A 23,221-nucleotide genomic window follows, 5' to 3' on the forward strand; every position below is an offset into this window, starting at 1 on the left:
CGCTGCGAGCGACTACAGTAATGTATCTTGATGCATGCGCTGTGTGACTTAGATGCATGCGCAGCTTTCCGATAATTGCTCAACTCCGTAAATATCGCCACTGCGTACTTCTCTGACTCAGAGTCCGAGTACAGTGAATGAAATTAGCTCAAGAAAATAGTCTTCAAGTCGTTTTACAACGGACTCAAGAAAGGTGAAATGATTACAATCTTATAAATATATAAAACTTTTATCTTTGTATTATATATTTTTTCCGGCAGCCTTATTTTGCCATCATCTTTGTATTGATTCCGATCATTCCCCACTCTGCTTGTACAGCCAGTGAGTGCCGGTTGCATTACAGTAAACAACATATCAATTGTGGAGTGTATGACACTTGTAGATGTACAACCTTTAGCGTCATAAATTGTGTTATCTCTCTGCTGAAAATGTCAGTGGCACTTTTGTGTATAAAACGCACACTTTAAAATAATGACTTGAGAAATTACAGAGGTATAGTCACTCACTGTTGCAGGTCTTGTTGTAGATCTGACTGTCCTGGGTATATCCCTTCAGTTTGCACTTGAACTTGTTTTGCCAGAACTCCTGGAACCACGGATTGCGGAGATTTGTTTCCGGCCGATGCTGCAGGTAATAATCGTCAAACCATTTCACATCTGGCGACTGCAGCTTAATGGTAATCCCTCCGGCAGCCTCTCGCTGGTAACTGTCTGTCACATCGTACCTGTCAGCCCAGTCATCGCTGCGGAGATAAAGAAAATGATAAATCACCAGTGTTCAGGATATTGTATAAGAATGTGATTGATGTATTTATCTGCTGAGAAGTTTTAGATGATCAAGTTTATTAAATCCCCACAGATCTCCTTTTTGGAGCCTCAAACCATAAAACAAAACCATACGTTGGTGTAAAAAGGAAAACCGTTATTTGTCTTTCATTTAAAGAGCAGGTACACTCATAATCGGACATTAATATATATCAAAGGCAATTTATTACTTAGCTAAATAATAATTAAATATTTGAAGTGTTTATATTTAATATCTGTATCCAGTAAATTATCTGTCTCATCCCTTTTGTGACAGATGTCATCTTTATAATGCTCTTTATGATGGAGAAACTATCTGAATACTGTAGCTCCTAATACTCCATATAGGACTTCTGCCTAAAATTGGCAGTTGAAGACTCAGACAGATCTGTTGCTGCTGTTGGGCAGATATATGGGGAAATATCTGAAAATCCTCAGCAACATCTGAAACAATGGAAACAGTTACCCTGTATTGCAAACCACCATGTTTGCATAGATATGTTGCGTGTCAGATATTTCAAACATGTCTGCAAAATGGCAGCAACATCCATGTCTTTAACTGCTGATTTTATGGTTATTTTTCTTTTTTGGGTGACCTTAATGGGCAAAATAACTGCCCATTATTCTTTGGCCAATGGGGTAGCAAAGGGTGACTTTCTTTTAAACATAGTGAAGTAACTGTGGTCTGGAGGTAACTGTCAATCACTTGCAGTCTCCACTCTAGGTGGCTGACAGTTACCTCCAGTTAGGTTATATAAGCTGCAGAATAATTAATATAACATTTTTATTATTCATTATTTCCAGTCATTCAGTGAAAAATGTGGTTCTCATGGCAATTTCATGTGTTTATGATGATTTAACAGAAAACTATCTGGTTAGCCATGATCTTGCATGCCAGGCTTATACTGTAAATACTTTGTTTAGCATTAATCTAAAGTATGGAGAAAAGTACTGCAGGGGTCACACGATGGCATGGAAAGTGTACGGTACTCTTCCTGATTGTAGCAGACCTTCTACATACTGTGATGTAAAAGTGTATTTACACTATAATACAAATCATTACTAGTAAGCAGACAAAAATAAACAGGTAAGGAAGCTGATATACGAAAACTGCATTTCTGGGGGTTTTACCACATATTTGAGCTTAGCACATCCCGCCCTCAGAGAGAGACTATGGGGCCTATTCATCAAACGATAAATGGCCCGGTAACCATGCAGAAATGCTAGTTTCTGCATTTTTAAGTTACCGGGCCAATCATCATTACGGGTCCTATCGTATCCCCCGTTATTCAGCAAACTCAGAAAACTGAACATTTTCAGAGTTTGCTGCCAAGAACAAGCCCCATCTTCAGACGGGTTTTTTTTTCTTGGATCCCCACTCCTTCCTATGGGAAGGCGTTCCGGGGAAACAAAGTGGGATCCGAGCGGATCCCTCCACCGCCTCCTCACCATCTCCCCGGCAGCTGTATGCATGCGTTGCCGGGATGACGGGGAGCAGGTAAGTAATGCAGCTACAGAAGTAGCTGCGATACTTTCCATGGGGACAACCGCTTTTCAGAGCAGTTGTCCCCTCACCAGAGCAATGATGAATTGCTCCGGTGCCAGGCTTCCCCCGCTGCAAGTTGGATACTAAAGAATCCCTCGCAGCAAGTTCTAAAAGTCATCATCAGAGGCGATATAGCCTTCGATGATGAATAGGCCCCTAAAACATTTTTATAGTGTAATCGATGTGCTGCCTCAGTGGGTGTTACTAATGATGTAGAGAGGCATGACCAGTGCTGTGGTCTGCACCGGGGGTGTGGTATATATATATATATACACATATATACTGTATATATATATATATATATATATATATATACAGTGCCGTAGCAATGCGTTCCAGGCATTGCTGTGAGGGCAGCATTGTGACCATCTGGAGCGTGCTAAGGATACTCCAGGAGGAACTGCTGCAGACACCCTGATAGCCAGATACAGGAGCTGTGGGTGAGCGGCGGAGCAGCTTACAGAGTGCTGCGCTCTGTGCGGCCTCACACCCCTATATATATAATATACATATATACACACACATACAAAAGCCACATTCCCCTTATATGCCATGAAACCCTTCTGTATGAGCTTCCACAATTGTTAACTAACTTACAGCAAACAAAATAGTGATGAAGAACATGTCTCCCTATTGTGACACTTCATAGCTCTGTAAGACGGCATTGCTGAAATCCTCTGAGGCAGCTCTGATCATATTGCCTTTGTCTTCCCACATAGTATACATTGTGTGACGTGTTAGCAATGGAACCAGACAGCAGACTGTCACTGTAATGTGCAATACTATATATATGGGCAGCAGGACAGATTTACACAAACTTGATATGACCTAATCATTGGCACTGATCTCACTCAGGGGCCTATTTATTGATGTTTGCAGGTGTACCCACAAATATTAAGGATCCCCTGACTGTATCTATGGGGGAACCCATTTTTTTAAGGAAAAAGCAGCCCCTATAGTTTTCAATGGGGACTGCTTAATTGCCAAATTTATATTGTTTTGGGGGTGGTTAAGGCAGAGATATCTAACACGCTACATATGCGTGGTAACTATATATTAACCGGTGATATGTTCATTGATTGTGATTGAAAGTACAGTTCAAAAATAACAATATCTCTCTTACCATTGGTGCTCCCCTAGAGTCAGTAAATGAAATGGCTAAAGCAAAAGTATGTGAGGACCCCTATGTACAGATCTGCCCAGCTACATTGTTGTCCATAGCGCAGCGAATCGCACTATACGTGGCGCTAGATGGACTCTCGCATTCGGAGATGCGCATTCGCATCTCCATAGGATATAACTCCCGCGATCAGGGATGAGCTTTCGCGTCTCCATATGCTTGAATGGAGACGCACTCCCGCGATCGGGGACACGCCATAGCATAGTGCGATCAGCCACAATCAACGTGGGCGCATCTGTATCACCAAATGGTGAAAAATGTATATAACACATGTAACTTTGACAAGGAAGATAGGCCCCCCTAAGCTCTGGGCCCCATAGCATATGCACCCCTTACAGCTATGGTAGTTACTCCCATGTAGGGATGGCCATCGATGTTTCTGAAACATCGATTGGTTCCTGTTCGATGTCAACTAGTTTTTCCATCGATGGCAGAGAACCATTGGTGACTATGAGAGGATGGTTTTCTATTTCTCTGTACATGATTGAGCTTAGCCCTATCCCTGGCAGTCACTAAGCTCTGCCTCCATTTTTGATTGGCCCTACATGCCCCGGCAGTGGTGACCGTCGAGGGGGTGCAAACCATCGATGTTATTACTGATGGGCCCATCGATGGTATCCATTGATGGACACCCCACTGATGGCCATCCCTACGCCCATGCATACACATAGTTATGCATACACACCCATACATACGTACACATACACACACACACACAAATCATTAATCGATTCTCCTCACCATGAAAGCCATTATGTAGAAATAACTGACCAGGCTCCATCCAGCAGCAGCTCCTCCTGTAGTCTGGTGGGCGGAGCTTGTGACTGACAGGCTCAGGACCCGGGGGAGGGGCGTGGCCACCACACTGCCTTTCTGTCTCACTGTGACTGATCTCACTGACAGGTGAGAGTGCGGTGCAGGGGTCGGAGGAGGTGGGGCCTGGGAGGACGGCTGCTGGCAGCCTGTGACAGGGAAAAGTTTTTTTCCTGTTAATCCTGTCAGTCTCCTGTGGGCCTATTTTCAATGGGGGACTTGGAACTCCATCTGCCCTATTATTAATCCCTAAGTGCCCTATGGGGACTTACTATGGCTCTTCTGGGGCCTGACAGTGAGTTAAAGGCCCCTGATCTGCTAGTTTGGGCACTCTCTGCAATGGACAATCCTAACAGGGTGAAATATCCTTGGGCCCCCCTGCTCACTGCAGGCCCCAAAGCTGCTGCATGGACTGATGATGCCACAGAAGTTATGGTGAATACACAGTCAGATTTTCCTTCAGATTTGTAAAATTACGATTTAAAAAATCATTTAATCGTTCATATCTGAAAGTAAATCTGACATGTGTCCCTGCATACGCGTTCCCGTTTGTCAGATAATGACATCTGATGTGTTTGCACTTTGCAGTCAGATTTGGTCGATTTTCATTCATTTTATTACAGTCAAAAATCGTTCGTAGTTCATGAAATCGTTGGTAAAATCGTTCAAATGATTTGTCGTTTATCGCTCGTAGTTCATCGTTCTTCTGACAGATCTGACCGTGTGTATGCACCATTAGGTCCCTATCTGTTATTAACATAATATTAGCTTAGCTCCTCCTACTTCACACATATAAATGATGGGGATGTCAGCGCGAGACTGCTCCGGGCTCTGTCTTGGCACTCCAAGCAGACAGTCGATAGAAAAACACCCAGGCGATTGGAGAAGAGTCCACCTTGCTGACTACAGAGAGTGAGCAGAGGCTGATTTCTGGTCCTGCAGGTTGATCTGGTACCTGTAGTGACACTAGCACAGCAAAGTGCATGCTGAATTGCATCTGAGTGAGCGGTGAATCCTATCATGTGGTCGGCAGATATGGTCAGATAAAGCCAATATTGAGTAGATTGTTCTCACTACAAATGATATATAAAAGGGCCCCAGCAGTGCACTTACTTATTCTATTCACACGTGTCCCGGGCTAATCACATTCAAGCTAGACAATCCCTAAAAGACTTCCTCACAGTGCACACAAGGACTGCTAGGTGAGGGGTATTCCATGCTGGATGGACAGTGTGATAGGTCACCATGATAGATACCGCAGCGCTGACTCAGCATACAGTCACATGTTCTCATAGATCTCAGATCATTGGACGCGCCTGTAATGGCGACCGAATTACGTGTGACTCAGAACCAGGCCCATAAAGTATTAAGTGTCTCCCCCATCATAACTACATTCTTACTGGCTCTAATAGCAATCATTTCATATTAGCAACTTAATATAATTAATACATAATATTGACTTATTAATCTAATTACTCATTAATGTGTCCCCTTAATATATTAATTAAATATTATTTCTACATTATATTATATTATATATACTTTTAGTGATATTGTTTGATGCTGTCATTTGTTTCTGTCTGATATCAGTGTCTGTTTTATGTATGTACTGCTCATATGCCATTCTGTGATGTTTATATGCACATGTGCTCCCTTATATGTTATTGTTTCTTTTGTTGTTTCTTGTTTATGTGGTTTTATTTTACTTTCTTTTTGTTTTTTATTGTGAAATGTGGAAAATCAATAAACTTACTTGATTAAAATATTATTGCTACATAATAACGGATATGTGGCCTCATTTGTCCCTATTTTCTAGCTGGAAATCTATGAAACATAATTCTTTTAAATGTAACAATCGCTGTGATGGGCGTCCCCCAACAGTAAGCAATGATATAGGAGATGAGGTTCTCTGCAGAGTATAATTATTCCTACATGTATTATATAAATCGAATAGAGATATAAACCCAAACCAAGCCGGTCCTATAAACTCTATATATTTCCCTTCTCTATACAGGAGACAGGAGCCCTGCTTAGGTGAGGGCCTGTGATGTCATGTGCATGACATCACAGTGGCTCTGGCTGTAACATAGACATTGTCTGACATTACCCAGAGTCACTGGTGATCTAGTTGCTCAGACTGTTTAGAGGCATTAATTTGTCTCTCACCAGATTCGTTATTATTGGCATTTAGCTTTGTCCTCTATTATTATATAGAAGGTAAAGGCGACATTTTATATCCTCCGGTGCAGAAACTGATCCAGGCAGCATCAGCTCAACATCCAGCATCGCTGCTGTGCTCAGTAAGGTGAGTGGTAGCTGAGGGGGGGAGGGGAGGACGGGTCTTGGTTATAGCCTGAGAAATTGTCATGTTATATTTCCTGCTATAACCAATCCATCATTATTTCATCTATCACCAGCTCTTATATATATCTGTCTGTATGTGGTAAACTTGGAAGAATTTGGTTATTTAAAGATCATCAGTGGTGTCATTAGGTGCACTTGTTGCATGGAATATGGGCAATGCCAGTATCCATCAGATTGTGACCGAGCAATGCACTTGGTGTCTATATTGTTTCTAACTGTCCCTAATTTCCAGGGATAGTCCCAACATTTAAGGGATTGTCATAGAACATTTTGTTCCTGGAAATTCTCCTAGTTCTCATTCTCAGTAATGACTAATAGCACAATATAATCCCATTTATCTGCATGTTGTATGTGATCCTTACCATGTATTATTCACTAGGATTAGTAAGTGAATATTGAAGAGCAGTATACAAGGCCTAAAGCATGTTATATTCAGTGACGTTGTCATGATGGCGATTGCAGTGCGCCACGCTCCTTAGAGACAGAATTGCACGTGAAGGCGCTTAGATGCAGCTGTTCATCGGCAAATGCTCCCTGAGACCTTTATACCAGTAACGCATGAATATTAGTCACCTCCATTCTGTGTAGCAGACTGGTTCTCCTTACAATATATTATATGCAGATTTATCTGTACGATTGTGTGAAAAGGAATAAATGAGTGTAATATTATTTCCTATCTGGTCCCCAGAGTCAGCAGTGGCAGTGGCCATACTTACACTAATAGAGAACGCTGCAATCCATATGATCCTTATTTGCATAGTGATGCCATTGGCTTCAGCCAGTAACTCTCAGCAGATTGGCTGTTTATCACATAGTTAGGAAACTGAAGTTTTGTGATTGGAATTTATAATGTATAAACTTATTATAGTAGATTGCTGTCTATGTGTTGTTACATTATTATACCATACTTGACTACTCTTTCTGGAATGGCCAGGAGGCTCCGAAAATCATGTGGTGCTCCCGGCCGCCCGCAAGAGAGGGCAAATCTCTCGGACCGGCCACCAAGCTCAAATCTACATTGTAGGGAAAAAATAAAGCTGTTCAGCATTTGTGGGCTACAGGCAAAAAGCAGCCAGTACTGTATTCATCCTGCATGCAATAATAATAAGTGTATTTGCTCCCCTTGTATCGCAAAATGGTTTGTTCCAGATACCAAGTTACTTGGTTTTTATTTATTTTTTCGCTTTGCTCCCAAATCACAATCAGTCCCACTGTCTCTTGTGATGAAGATCATTTTATTTATTACAATATGTAATGAGGACTGATGGAGCTTTTTCAGCCTTTTGTAGAAGATAAACTTGTTACTAAATGGAGCCGGTCGGTCAGTAACCTAATTTCCCATCTCTCCCTGGCTGACATTTGTATTCTGCATTTGCCTGATCCAGCGTCCTATCCATCTATCTATATAAGATGTATCTATTGGTAATGGCATGTATGCATATTACAGGGGACATATACAGCTGGGATCCTTCTATATTACAAAAGAAGAACCTGACTGATACATAATATTTATTGATCAATGTCACCCATGTTGTTATCCTGATAAGAACTTGTATCTATAATTCCAATATCACTAAGGACGGCACAGTCCACCTTCCATTCTTCTTTTATACTGGTAGATTTCCTATTCATTGTGTCTCCTACTGTGATGTCCCTCATAGCTGATTTCTCTCATGCTAGCCAGACATCTGATCACTGTAGGAAATGTCAGTAGAGCAGCTTTGCTCTAAGTGTAACAACTAATGACTTTATGTGACTACAAATTTCCTTTGTGTAACAGGGAGAAGAGCGGAGGATACACTAATTACCCGGAGATATGGAGGAGAAATCTCCAGGCTTACAGGTACCTGTGTTCTGCAATGTGTTAGTCACCTCTCACTCTCAGCAACCAGATAGAAGTAGGACTTATGGAGACCCAATAGGATGTGTAACAGTAATACTAGCCAGTGCCCATATATATGAATGTAGGGGCAGGGCCACTGAGACAGCCACGGGGCCTGGGTACAGAAGGGGGAGTGGCCAAATCCAGGAGGTGTGGTCACACTCCCCATCAGGAAAGAAAAGAGACAGCACACTGGTAATTAGTACCCAGTCCCCCTCTCTCCCGGGGGCCTGTGTAGGGAGGGAGGCGCCATGCAGTGTAATAGTTGTATTTGAGGTTTCCTTCCTTAGGTGCTTTCTCTGTATGAGTCACAACATATATAGAGTCAGATTAATGGTTGCACCTCGTTCATCTCATCTTAATAATCCAACTTTATATTATTTCATGAAATTTCCCAGTGTAGCTTTACATAATGGCGGCATCAGGATAAACATTTTATTTTATTGCATTATTGCTACAAGGTGCAAATGAATGTGGAAAAGTTGCACCAGATTTTCTCCCTGTGTTACATCTCCTGTCATGGTTGCTGTGACGATTGTCCTTTTCCTCCTCAGCATAGAGTCACGTGGATGCTGGTCAGTTCCGTGGTCTGTGCAGTATTGGGATCGTTGCAGGTTGGATACCACTCAGGAAACCTCAACTCCCCACATTCGGTGAGAAAACATCACAATCACTGGTTCTTTCTGTTTTTCTTGTGTTAATAATTTTCAGCAGGAATTATGATAAATGTAATTGGAGTCAGGATATGGAAGAAATAATATGTAGAAAATCATATGGGGTTCATGTGTACAAATTATTATTATATGTGGGTTAAGATTGTGGGTAGGTATCAGCAAGGCCATAATTAGGGGTGTGCGAGCAGTGCCTCCAGCCTCGGGGCAGCAACATCGCTGACCCATGGCACCTGCATGTGGCCTGGAATGGCACCCTGCAGCCTGTAGAACTGCGGCAGAACTGTTTCATACGTCCTTAGGATAGAGATGGCCATCAACCACTGAGGGTTAACCATCATCGATGGTTAACTACCGATAGTGGATGGTTTTGCCATCGATGATGGAGAACCAATGTTTCTTCACCATTGATGGCTCAGAGCCCTCAATGGGTGTTTTTCTTTCTGCTTTGCGCTGAGACCCAGAACCTGCTGTAGCTTTGCCCCCTCACACAACTCGGAAATCCTCAGCCCCACCTCTATTTGGCCCATTGCCCGCTAGTAATAAAGCAGGGATGACCATCGGTGGGAAAAACTATTGATGGTTTCGCTGCACAGGGTGGATTATACCCATCTATGACCCTGGGTATCAGACCTGAATGGTTAGTACATTACAAAACTTGTTGATAACCTGAAATACTAATTACTAAGATACTAGTATAGATGAGTAGGGGATGCCAGCTCCTGGGAACATGATGTTACTGCAGTTACACAGTAAGGCCCTCATTCAGAGCCGCTCGTTAGCGGCAGTACGCTCGTTCCGAGCGATGTTTGCACATCTGCGCATGCGTACGGTTTTTAGTACGCATGCGCGAACCAGTCAGTGCGGCCAAAAATCGTTGGTACGCAATATAGCGAGTGCCTGCTATTTTGAATGACAGAATGAGGCGTATGTGGGTGGTAACAGGGGAAGGTGCTTGAAAATGGGGAGTGGAGATCCGAACGCAGGCGTGCTTAAAGGTCAAAACGGGCGTTTTATGGGTGTGTATATTTAAAACAGCAGCGTCATTGTTCACGTCACTGGGTTATTTTATAGCCAGAACTGCTCGCAAATTTGTGGTAGCAAACACCAACCACAAGAATAGCGAGCAGTTCATACGCTGGTCGATGTACTCGATTAATCTAATAAATAGCGGACATGACGTAGGATGCGAGCGGCCAGGGGGCGTTTTTAACAAATAAACGAGCGTATGTTTTGCTCGCTCGTTCAGACTTAGAGGTGTGAACAGACTACAATGTGCGTACGGATCATTTGAATAGCCACCCCTTGTTTTTAAACGAACGACCGCAAATAGCGAACGGCTCTGAATGAGGGCCTAAATCCTGGGTAAAAGCCGGCATGAATTTACATAATCCAAAAATAATTCTTCCGTTAAAAAAAGAGGAAAAACCCCAATTGGAACAATTAATATAAATAACTTTTCATTGTAACTGTTACTATTGGATCCTTCCTGGGCCTCTAGTCTCTAATCTCACACAGGAGAACCTTTGCCATAGACAGACGTGTTCCCACTGTCTGCAGGGCACATTGGGTGGTATCTGTTACTAGGTAGTTGAGATCCACATAGAATTGATACCAAGCTGTAATAAATGGAATATGTGCATGTATTGATGTTTAGTTCCTCCGAATAATAGAATCTTTCTCCCCAGCTATTTGAGCAATTCTTTATTGGCTCATGCTGGACGCGTTATGGGAAACATATTTCACCACAAACCCTGACTATACTGTGGTCCGTGACGGTCAGCATTTTATACTTTGGGGCCTTTATATCAGCTCACTTTGCTTCTCGGATGGCAAATAAATATGGGAGGTAAGTTCTACTCTCTTTTAAGTCATTAATATTTTATGTTAATAGGATATTACTCAGTGCTGTCTGTGTGATGTTACTCAGTGCTGTCTGTGTGATGTTACTCAGTGCTGCCTGTGTGACCTTATACAATACTGTCTGGTGCACAATGAGTGCCCTATATACAGGGCAGTTTCTAGGGTCTGAGGCTCCCAGTGCGAGCAGTCAAAATGCGCCCCCCCCTTCCCTCAAGAAGCAGTAATATTGTGGGTGTGGCCTAATCATGGGGGGTGTGGTACCACAGTAAGGGAGCGTCGTCTTGAAAGACCACAGAATGTCAGCTGCTGTGACTACTGAGCCCAGGGGTGGCCTTCGGCGCGCGCTCAAAAATTGGGGTGTGGCCTAGCTGTCACAAACCCACGCCGCACTTGTGTGTGCATGCCTTTGGTGTGACATTTGCAGAAGTATGACCTTGTATCACACCCGTTTTTTTTAGTAAGGTTGAGGGTCGAGCCCAGCACATTGAAGATACAAGCCAGATACACATAAAATACACTGTAATAAGCCAGGTCCACATAAAATACACTGAAAAGGCCACTTAGGGATTACACTGCAACAAACCACTTCCACATAAAATATATTGGAAAAGCCAGAACCACAAACTATGTTTTAAAACCACACGTGCCCCCTGTATTTATGCCCCTTATGCAGTGCCCACAGTGGTAGTGCAGTGCACCCAGTAGTAGTGCCCCCTGGAGTGGTGCCCCCTATGCCATGACCCCTATAGTCTTGTGCCCCCTGTAGTCATGTCCACATTAGTAATGTCCCCAGTAGTAGTGCCCAGGTGCCCTCAGTGGTAGTGTTTCCCCCAGCAGAAGTGCCCCCAGAGTAATGTCCCCAGTAGTAGTGCCCAGGTGCCCCCAGTGGTAGTGTTTCCCCCAGCAGAAGTGCCCCCAGAGTAATGTCCCCAGTAGTAGTGCCTCACCCAGCAGACATGCCCCCCCCTCCAAGTATTGTCCCTAGTAAAAGCCGCGTGCACACACACAAAAAAAAAAACACTAATACTTACTGGTAACTGAATCTCAGCAGGCGCCCAGCAGTTCACAGGCTTTCTACAGCAGGGGTCGGAGGAGGCGCGCCCCGTGCGATTGCACGGGTCACCCGGCCCTAGAAACGGCCCTGCCTATATATAGTACACATGTAAATTGTGTAGTATATATGTAAATGTGAGGGAATAACTTGTCCTATGGCCTGTTTCTGGTGCAGCGGCTTCTTCTCATTTCTCCTTATATTCTTTCTTATATGGCTGAATTTAGACGGACGTCCATCGTGGTCACCAACGCGTTCTCGCTGACGTCTGCGCTGCTGATGGGATCGTGCAAAGCAGCAAACTCCATTGAGATGCTCATTCTGGGTCGCTTCTTAATGGGCCTCTTCTGTGGCCTAACAATGACCATGACACCTCTATACATTCAGGAGTTGTCACCCACTAACCTCCGAGCGGCCTTTTCCACCATCCATCCATTGGCCTTCACCATTGGCATCTGCATTGGGCAGGTAATGCACCTTCTATAATAACTGAGGAAAATACTTTGTCACACTGTGTAGTCTGTGTATATGACTGGTCTTATATAATGGAAGTACTGACATCATGTACATACTGTGACCCCGGAGGACGTTTGTCATTCTGTACTGATCTTTGTATGCAATGTATAATTATCTCCTGATTATCACATATCTTGAGTTATGTTCCTTGTTATCTGATTGGCTGAGAACTCTCCTTTCTCCTGCAGGTGACAAGTCTGGAAAGCGTTTTGGGCACAGATAAGTGGTGGCCTTTAATGCTCAGCATGTCAGCAGTTCCTGGCCTTGTGCAGATTGTGACCCTGCCCTTGTGTCCTGAGAGTCCCCGTTATCTATTCATCAACTGCAGGAGAGAAGAAGAAGCAGTAATGGGTAATACAGAAGTTACTAGTCAGTAAATATGTCCATGTAGGATGATACGGGGACATATAGCTGTGTGATGTGATAGTGATAAAGGGTGAAAGTCAGCCATTCAGTAGGATTCCTATGGTCTCCTCCATAATACATACCTGCACCCCGCTATGTGGGACGGTCTGCATCTATATATACTGTAGTAACCACAAGTCTGTGCAGCCTCCAGCTATGCAGCATGTGAGATAACTATGCAGTGGGATAGAGAGCTATTGTATGTAATGTGTATAATAACAATGGTACAATGACACATACGTGTGTGGAACTTTGCTATGTAGTGGTGCATCATGATAGTAGGAGTAATACAGCTATTAGTGTGATAACCCATGTACCGGAACATTGTGACACAGTGACCAGAAGCTGTTCTTGTCTCTTAGGGCTGCAGAGACTCCGGGGGACATCAGACATCTGGGAGGAGGTGGAAGATCTGTGGAATGAGGTGACCCAGATAATGAGGAAACAAGAAGTGACCTTGTGCCAGCTGTTCACTCAGTACAAGAAGCCAGTGTCCAGGGCCTTCATCATCACTACCTGCACACAGTTATCTGGCTGTAGTGGAGTAAGTGCTTCCCTAGGAGAATTGCTATAGTGACAATGAGAAATAGATAAAGAAATGGGATATGGGCTGTAACGGCTGGTCAGAATGGCACTTGCTGGGGCACTGTAGAGGATGGGGGACCATCCGGCTCAGTTACCCACATATTTTAGCCACTGAGCACCAATGGCCACCGGATGCTGGGAAAGGCTTTCTAGAATTACCCCAGTCTTGTCTTGTTTTTTTACCCCAAGCTCCTGGCTCTGGGCTCCATCACGGAGCCTCCACAATGTGTTGGCCCAAAAGTGCAGCTGAGTAGAGTTTTAGGGGTATATGTAATAACCTGCGGACTGCAGGCATTGCTGAGTCCTGTGTACTGCTGCTCAATGTTTTTTAAACACTGGACATGCCGATACCTGCAGTCTCCAGGCTATTACATACACCCCTTAGTCTCCCCTTTTGCAGGGGGGCCAGACCCTTAGATATGGTACTGACAGGAAGTAGTCACAATGCCCATATTGATTAGAGAAATAGATTGATAGTTGTTATTTGGTGTCACATTATAGCCTTTGGTCAGCATGGTGTCTAAGGACGCACCAGTCGGTATTACTACGTGCACGGGCGCTAGAAGTAGGCGTCTCAGTTCTTGCACATTCGGGCGTTCTTCATGTTGGGAGGTCTGTGTACTCATAATTTGTCATCTTGTTCTTTCAGATTAATTACTACTCCACTAAGATGCTGCACAGCGCTGGCCTCCCTCATGCCCAGGAGATTGCATTGTCATTGGGTCTCATCAACATAATTGCTATCATCTTATGTGTAAGTGCTGGGGCACCAGTTCTGCTGATCCCTCAATATAGACACACAGGGGTAATGACCTGAGGAAGTGCCTGGCTGCATTGTATGTGTCATATATGGGATAGACTCTGTACTGTGGGAACATCTGATTTTATTACCAGATTGTTACTGTCCCTGGACAACACTGATACCTGCAGATGTGTCCACCTCTGATTTAGCCTCAAACACGTGTACACACCCTAAGTGAATTTGGCCTACACTTGTACATCTCTTCTCTTCCCCTGTTTCTGTGCTAAAGAGACCACAGGCTGGTACAGATTGCTAAAGGAGTCATAGGCTTATACAGAGTGCTAAAGGGGCTATGGCTGGTAAAGAGTGCTAAAGGGCCTATCGGTTGGCACCAAGTGCTAAAGGGGCCATTGTCTGGTACAGAGTGCTAAAGGGGCCATTGGCTTGTACAGAGTGCTAAATGGGACCACAGGTACAGGGAACCATGTTTCCAGCAGTAGAACATGCATGTTCTTTTCTCTCTCCAGCTGTTGGCATGTTTCTGTTTTTGCTGTATTCATGGGGAAACTAGAATGACACAAATCAGATCAGGGCCAGATTGCGTTACAGAGATAACCTTGGGGTGGCCAGTATTTCATCATCAAGAAGGACATTTCCTCAGAACATGCAAAACATATCTGATGTCTTTATTTAGGCTCTTCTGGTGAAGAAGGCGGGAAGGAAGACCCTGCTCATGATCGGGCAAGTTGCCCTGGCTTCCTGTAATATCCTGCTGGTGGTATCAGGGGCCACATTGGTGAGTCATAGAGGAGAACACATCACATATTGCTGAACGAGGACAGTATAGTACAATAGAAGCTATGAGTCACATTACTGCAGGAGGAGGTTATATGGTAGAGACTATGGGGTTAGTACAATTAGGTGCGAGTTTGCTTGTGCGAGCTGATGTCATGGCAAACTCACATTGCATATTCCTGGTGTCATTTAATTCCAAACTCGCATTTTCCAGAGGAAAATCAGGTTTTTTCTGCGCACCACAATGAGGGTGTAAAATGGTAGGGAAATATTTATTTTAAGGTACAAGGTCAGGGAAACAGTGCAGAACCCCTTGGACACCCATTCCCCCCCCCCCCCCCATGAATAATTAGGCATTTTGGAAGTTTTCAATTAGCTTAACGAGGCCCAATAATTACATGTAATTTTTTGGTGTTAAACAAAAAATTGCCTCAAATTACCCCAAAATCTACTTTTTTGTTTATTTAGGCACCACAAATTTAATTAAAGTATTTTCTTAAATACATTTTTTGAAAGTGGCCTCAAATTTCCACTAAGGGCGGTATTCAATTAGTTTCGCGTACGCGATAAAGTTCTGCCTGCAGGACTTTTCACCTACATCGCGTCTTTTGGACGCAGAAACTTATCGTTCGCATCCCCGCTCTTCGCCGTATTCAATTCCATAACACGTGAAAACGCATCCCGGCGAATGTATAACAGACGAAAAGTGCTGACAGAATTGGGGAAACCAGCCTGTCACCCCCAAAAAGATGCACTAACATTGGGGATCAATATAGATGTGCCCGAATACCCCTAATAAAGCTATTTGGGGTACTTAAGTTGTGTCATTTGCTTCTAATTAGCGTCTTTGCACAAGTGGTGAAGAATAGCATTAAGCAGTCTTTTCGGTGAAAATAAGTAGTCCTGTCAAATTTGGGGAACTTTAAAATGGGTGTAAGCATATTTTAAAGTCGCTAAATTGATATTTAAAAAACTTCAAAAACGCACCTGAAGCAAGCACCTGCAATCAAAAAAACACCACACCCATACTTGCAGACCCCCAAAAAGTCTATTTCGCTACTTTTTATGTTTGTACTCCCACTTTGTACTTTTTCGCCCCCAAATTCAAACTACTTTTTAATGGTGTTCCTCACTTTTTCTAGGGATTTTTTTATGCATTTGTCCTTTGGGGGCTGTTCCAAGGGTTCTGACTGGTTTCCCCACCTTTGCACCCCAAAATAAACAAAATGCACTTCTTTTCTCCTGTTATTCAGAGGCAAATGTTTTTCATCTATTACATTGCATTGATTTCCGCGTACGCAAAAAAATATTTGGAATTGAATACGGAGATAAGTTTCCGACTGGCGAAAAGTCGCAATCGACGATACTTTTTTGCAGATCTCGGTTTTTCGCTTATAATTGAATACGGCCCTAAATCACCTTTTTTCACAGACTGAGAGCCAGACACATGAACGTTATATAGCGGAAAGAGCATGGTCTCCCTGAAGCACAGACATGAGTGATGTGTTAGTGAGGATAGGGCTGCATGTGACAGGGGCAGTGACATGATGTGAGGAGGGGAATGGAGGCAGCAGGAAGCCACAGGCTGACAGTTATATAGTGGAAGGAGCTGGGTCCCCAGCAGCACAGAGTATATCAGGAGATGAGTGATGTGTTAGTGCGGACAGGGCTGCATGTGACAGGGGCAGTGACATGATATGAGGTGTGGAATGGAGGCATCAGGAAGCCATTGACTGAGAGTTATGTAGTGTAAGGAGCAGGTCACACAGCAGCACAGAGTATATCAGGAGATGAGTGATGTGTCAGAGAGGATAGGACCACATGTGACAGGGGCAGTGACATGATTTGAGGAGGGGAATTGTAGAATATGAAGCATTAAATTTAAATGTTGTAGAAAAAAAAATCATTAATAGATGAAGATACACAGTGAGTAGTTATTAGAACTTATTTTAATGATTTTGTTTCTCTCACAGCCAAGTCTAAGCTGGATGAAATACCTGCTGCTAGTGGCATTGTACCTTCTGGTATTCGCCTATCAAATAGGACCAGGGCCCATATCATCGTACATAGCAGCAGAACTATTCATCCCGGCCATACGCCCTATGGCCATGGCGGTGACCAGCAGCTGGACTTGGCTCATGAAGTTCATTATAGTCATCAGCTTCCAAAGCCTCATGGTAAGTAATACCCCTTTTCCACCAATCACCCAGCTCCAACCCAGGACACTGAGCCTGGTCGGAGCCAGGTTTTACCTTTTTCACACCGGCGGCTGGACCCGGTTATTCCTGAGTCCAGCCATTTACACCGGATCTGGCTCTTCCAGCATTACAGTGGACGCTTGGAGCTGATGTAATCTGTAAGTGCTGCTGAAGCCAGCCAATCCGCCATGCCTTTCACACCACACCATTACCCGGGTCCTTCCCAGGTTCGATCCTGGTAGCTGCCAGGGTCAGATTGCCAGGTAACAAGGCCCAGATCATTTTTCTTAGACCCTTTTACCCCAAACATAAACCCAGGTTTCCTCAGCAGTAACCCAGGTTATTTATTTGGTGGAAAAGGGGTATAAGTGAGCCTGTGTCACAGATGTGTTTGTTCTATGTAGAGTCAGACTCTCAGGTCTCTGGCAGTGAGCCCTCCTACTGATAGACCTTTACATGCCGACTTTTCCATGCTGTATAGTCACCTGTTACTGTGGCTACAGCTGTGTGGATCTGCCGTCTAGGGTGAAATTAGTTATAAAATAACTTTAATGTATAAATATGTAATAACCAATGTGCATATGGGTAAAACCAATTAGCTCCCCAATTCTACAAGTAAAGCTCTATATTATATTCCTTCCTGGTGGAAGCGCAGAACCAGCGGAAATTACATTATTCCGTACCTGCAGGCCCAGAAATACACTGTTTCCAAGCCGCGCTGGGGTTACAGTCCATCTGATGCGAACATGATTTATTTGTAACATTGTGCAGCTTATTCTGGTTACCTTATCTGTAACTTTGATATTACATTTTTATGCATAAAAACTTTCTCTATTACTAATTTTGCTGCCATTGGTCACATGTATTATAATTGAGTATTTCCCTGTAGAGCTGCCAGTTGTGTCTTGCTAAAGATGGAACCTCTATATAACCTATCCTCTATAGATACATTTATATTCCCAAGTGTAAGTAAGTGATGCGTGTAATGTAGAGCATAGCCCCACTCTCATTATTGCTATTCTTCCTGCAGGACTCACTGGGACCCTACATATATATCATCTTCGCCACAGTTCAGGTAGCAGCTGCTCTGTATACTGGGCTCTGCTATGCTGAGACAAAGGAAGACCATAGGCAGCCCAAGCCAGATGTGTAGGTGGTGGAAGGGACCCATGAAGAACAAGGGTGTTATCATCAGCCAGAGATGTCCTGGTCACTCACCTCTGGCAGTTTTGGTCACTCTTACCCTGTCCGGTGGTGCTTTACCAAGGTGGGCCATTCTATCCCAGTGTGCTATCAATCCACTCCCTGAGGTTCATGAGAACAGCCATGTTGTCTCTGATCAGGTGAGCACCAGTGTCCAGTCTCTACCTGTCTCCTGCGCTCACATGACCACATCTTCCTATCCCTGACAATGTGCTTCTTTACCTTACAGTAATCTCACTCACTAGTGAAAAAGTGCTACCTCTGATCCACTGCCTGAACCTGCGCTACTGGAGTCCTGCAAGCTGCTGCCTCTGAGTCTACTCCATTCACTCTGCAGTACTGCGCTGTATGCTGCTTCCAACCAGGACCTACCAGCCCGTGTTCGAGCATCGGCAGTCAGACTCAACTACTGTTGCTCTGACTGGTCTCACTCTGGATCAAGCTTACGGTCCCACTCCGGTTAGTTGCTGCTATCTCCGGTTCCATTCCTGTTCAAGCCTGCAGCTCCACCCTGGCTGCCGCTCTCTCTGGTCCCAGTCCGGTTCAAGATTCCATTTCCACTACGGCCACTCTGCTGTTACCTCCCGTCCCAGTCCGGTTCAAACCTCTGGTTCCACGAATTGGGCGCGCTACATCGTTTTCTCCATTCTGGTTCCACTTCTACGACGTCCGGTTGTTACCCAGTTCTTCTATCATCCAAGTCTGTGAGTTAATCTGTGGTTCCAGCTTGTGGTAATCTGAAGTCTCCTGGTCATTACAAAGATATTCCTAGTGCTTCCAGTGCCAAGTCCTCTGCTACAGTGACTTCATCTACTAGCAAGTCCCCTGAGTACATCTCTCCTGCTCATTGCAGGTTCAACTGGACTTTATCCTCACTGTACTTCAGTTTACTTCTGTAATTCATTACATTAATTATAATCAGAATTGCATCTCCTGACCTACTTTGGTGCTCACTGCTTGCTATACCATCTATCGATGGTGGTTGTCGCTCTGTAGGTCCTCTCCTAGAGTGTCGGGGGTCATGCCGAGTTTCTGTTACAGCGTTTGTTGTAGATTGTAGGGAACTGGGTGCTGGGCCTAGGCTCCTCCTTCAGGATTGAGGCTCCGGTCACCCAGCCATGATAATCGGTCTTCAGGATCTGTTAGCAGATTCCAGAAGGGCTACCGATTATCTGAATTTTGTCCTGCTCCCTGAGTTGTACTGGGGGGGGGCTAGCACTGTTATCTTCTTTATTTATTTAAGAGTTACAGTGAGTAGGGTGTGAGACAGGCTCCCAGCACTCCATGTGCCTGTCTCACTGCACTTCACTGAGTAACATCAATTAATCAAGATATTGACAGTAATCTCAGCATAACCCTGGGCTACTTGTCCTATTATATTGGTAAAATCAGAAAGCTTGTCTAAATGCCAGAGCGGTCTGACAATATGATATATGTGAGAGACAGTGAAAATATATGTGACAGAAATAAGAATATATAGAAATTCAAAGGACACTCAGATTAAAAGAAAAGACACCTACTCACAAATTAACCAATATATATCAAAATTAGCAAGTAATCTGTCTCTCAGGGTCAATGATTGTGCAATACATTTACACATTAATGATACTACATAGGTAGGCAGCATAGACGGTGTAACGGTTAGCGTTACTGCCTCACAGCACTGAGGTCATGGGTTCAATTCCCACCACGGCCCTACCTGTGCGGAGTTTGTATATGCTCCCTGTGCTTGCGTGGGTTTCCTCCGGGTACTCCGGTTTCCTCCCACACTCCAAAAATATACTGGTAGGTTAATTGGCTCCGAACACAAATTAGCCCTAGTGTGTATGTGTGTGCGCTTGTGATAGGGTATATAGATTGTAAGCTCCACTGGGGCAGGGACTGATGTGAATGCACAAATATTCTCTGTAAAGCGCTGCGGAATATGTGTGCACTATATAAATAACTGGTAATAATAATAATCAAATGAGCACAAACAAAAACAAAATATCCGCATTACACACTGCCTTAGAGTGTATAAGGTTTAGGTTATTCAATGAATATACATAAGAAAGTTAATCAGCAGCATGGGGTCATCAATAAATTTACAGGTAAATCACATAGAACCATATGTTGCAAATAGACCATGTAATCAGTATATCTCAAGTTTGGGAATTTCATATTTAGTCCTATGAATCATAGAAAATCATGAGTCGTGTATTCAGAATATCCCAGATCTAAGCATACAGGGGGAGATTTAATAAAGCTTGGAGAGAGATAAAATTGGAGATAAATAGCAATAACCAACCAGCTCCTAACTGTCATTTTACAGGCTGTGTTTGAAAAATGGCAGTTAAGAGCTGATTGGCTGGTGCTATTTATCTCTAATTTTATCTCTCTCCAAGCTTTATTAAATCTCCCTCACAGTACCATATTGCTGTACATCATGTGAATTATAAAAGAATCACAGAAAACCATATGTTGTAGGTAGAGTATATATTCAGTATTTCCCAGGTTTAAGCATACCAAAGCATAGCCTGTAATTAGGGTCTGTATCTAAATAGAGTTCTTAGTAGGTACTTCTAAACCACATAGGACCAAATGTATGCAAATAAAGCATGTGTTCAGTATATCCCAGGTTTGTGCATACCATATTTCAATTGTGAGTCACGGTTAAATCACAAGCATATATTCAGTATTCCCAGGTATGAGCATGCCATTTAGCTCACAAAAGATTGTCTGTAGCAGATAATGCATGTTTTTAGTATTTCCTAGGTTTTGACCTACCAGGAGAGTAGCCTATAATCAGGATGTGATTCTTTTGCAGTGATGCTTAATCAGTATACATACATATGCTAACAAACATAGAACACTTATCACATTTAACAGTGTAATATTGCATAGCAGATAACATGTTTAGCCTTTTGTCAAAGTAGTGGTATAGGTAAAAGAGTGGAGCACTTATAAGTCGCTGCCTCTGCTGTTACCTGTTATACAAAGTAGTGAACAGGGAATGAGAGAGCAGGCACAATGGCTCTCAGAAATAGATAGAAGCAGCAACTGATATCAGGGTACCTCGATGTCTGTCTGCTCTGTTGCTACTGCAGCACATGATAGCACAACATGGGGACCACCAAAGAAAGAGCTGCAAAGGGAATACTCAGGGAGTTCTTAAACACTGGTTCCAGCCCCTTAACCCTACATTCAGCGTAAGGGGTTGAGTTCCACTAAATTGGTTCCATGGGGCAGACTGGGAGCCTTGCAGGTATCACTGACCTCTCCAAAGGCACCAGGCATTTACCACATGGGTCTCACCCATGTAGAGACCTCTGATCCTACACCACTATTCTGCTACAACCCATCAGCTCAGTGCATGGGTCATGATTCAGATCTAAACACCCTAAACGTGACACACATGATCGTCCACTTAGTTTATTGCAGCCTTATGATTGGATGATGACCCTTTATCTAGGCTTTGGACTCTCATTCTGATGCCAGTGTTAACAGCTCCTGTGCCGCTCTGGCCCATGTTTGCTTCAGAACTTGACCTTGGCTAGTATTGACCATTCTATGAACGCAGAAAAAATTATATAAAATATAGAGGTGGCGATAATCAGAACAATTTATTAAAAGATCAAAAAAAAATTTACATAATACCTTAAGATGACCATCGTCCGGCCGACATATTTTTTAAAAGTGTATATAAGAGCCAATACTGCAATTTCATATTCAAATATGTTCAATCATAAAGTCTAACCTACATCGATAAACTGTATTAGATTTGGGAATTCAATAGTAAAAATACACTTGTTATTAGGCTCTGCGGGTAAAGATGATTATTATTAAGCACCTGAATGACAATCTATTTGATCTTAATGAATGCCATAAATCATATAGATGTGAATCTGCACATTGCTTAGTTGAACATCACTTAGTTTTTTGGGGCCGTGAATGCCCAAAACAGTCTTTTGTCATCCAGCAGTGTTTAGTTCAATATGTAACAAGTGAAATGGCAACAATTCGATGACAATAGATAATGTATCTGGTAGCAGATTTGCTACTCTCACCACTCTCCGGGCCGTCCCTCTGTATTACTGGTGTCTCATGTCCCAGCTCCTGGGGTAAAAGATATATATGTATCCAGTGCCTCTGTCTCTGTATGTCCGTGTGAAAGGCTGTGGCTTGTTCCTCCCAGCTGCTGGCAGCATTCCCCAAAGTGCAGCTATATCCGGAGTATGAAGCGCGGGTCCAGACCTGGACGGGACGATAGTTCTATTAGCACAGGTAGGTAGTGGGAAATCTAATATCCATGTAAAGACCGCAGCTTGTTCCTCCCAGCTGCTGGCAGCATTCCCCAGAATGCAGCTATATCCGAAGTATGAAACGAGGGTCCAAACCTGAACAGGACGATGGTTATTAGCACAGGTGAGTGATAAGAAGTCGGCAATGTCTTAACGCGTTTCCCTGCCTCCTTGCTTGTCGGCGGCTTCTTCAGCTATCTGAATATCTTCGGATATTCTGGCTCAGACCTCGGCAGGCTCTCACCATTCTACAGACAGATATTCTGGCTCTGACCTCGGCTTGTAATATATTCTGGCTCTGACCTCGGCTTGTATTAACCCTTC

The 23,221-nt window shown here is 43.5% G+C and overlaps 1 protein-coding gene across 1 annotated transcript; it reads left to right on the forward strand.

Moving 5' to 3' along the window:
- The first annotated feature begins 2,287 nt into the window (after window positions 1-2,287).
- LOC148430952 (solute carrier family 2, facilitated glucose transporter member 1-like) lies at window positions 2,288-22,866 on the forward strand. The gene is made up of 10 exons (XM_088466403.1): window positions 2,288-2,301; window positions 6,534-6,647; window positions 8,487-8,549; window positions 12,401-12,641; window positions 12,878-13,040; window positions 13,457-13,638; window positions 14,329-14,433; window positions 15,116-15,217; window positions 17,190-17,393; window positions 22,792-22,866. The coding sequence occupies exons 1-10, from the start codon at window positions 2,288-2,290 to the stop codon at window positions 22,864-22,866; spliced, it is 1,263 nt and encodes a 420-aa protein (XP_088322529.1).
- The last annotated feature ends 355 nt before the right edge of the window (window positions 22,867-23,221 follow it).

The sequence above is a fragment of the Taudactylus pleione genome, unplaced genomic scaffold (assembly GCF_031769625.1).
Source record: "Taudactylus pleione unplaced genomic scaffold, aTauple2 ptg003034l, whole genome shotgun sequence".
NCBI classification, from domain to species: Eukaryota; Metazoa; Chordata; class Amphibia; order Anura; family Myobatrachidae; genus Taudactylus; species Taudactylus pleione.

What these genes read in the sequence shown, in the direction of transcription:
- LOC148430952 (XM_088466403.1), top strand. An exon ending in TAATTGCTATCATCTTATGT is followed by an intron (nt 14,434 to 15,115) that starts GTAAGTGCTGGG and finishes GTCTTTATTTAG; the next exon opens with GCTCTTCTGGTGAAGAAGGC. An exon ending in TGGTATCAGGGGCCACATTG is followed by an intron (nt 15,218 to 17,189) that starts GTGAGTCATAGA and finishes TTTCTCTCACAG; the next exon opens with CCAAGTCTAAGCTGGATGAA.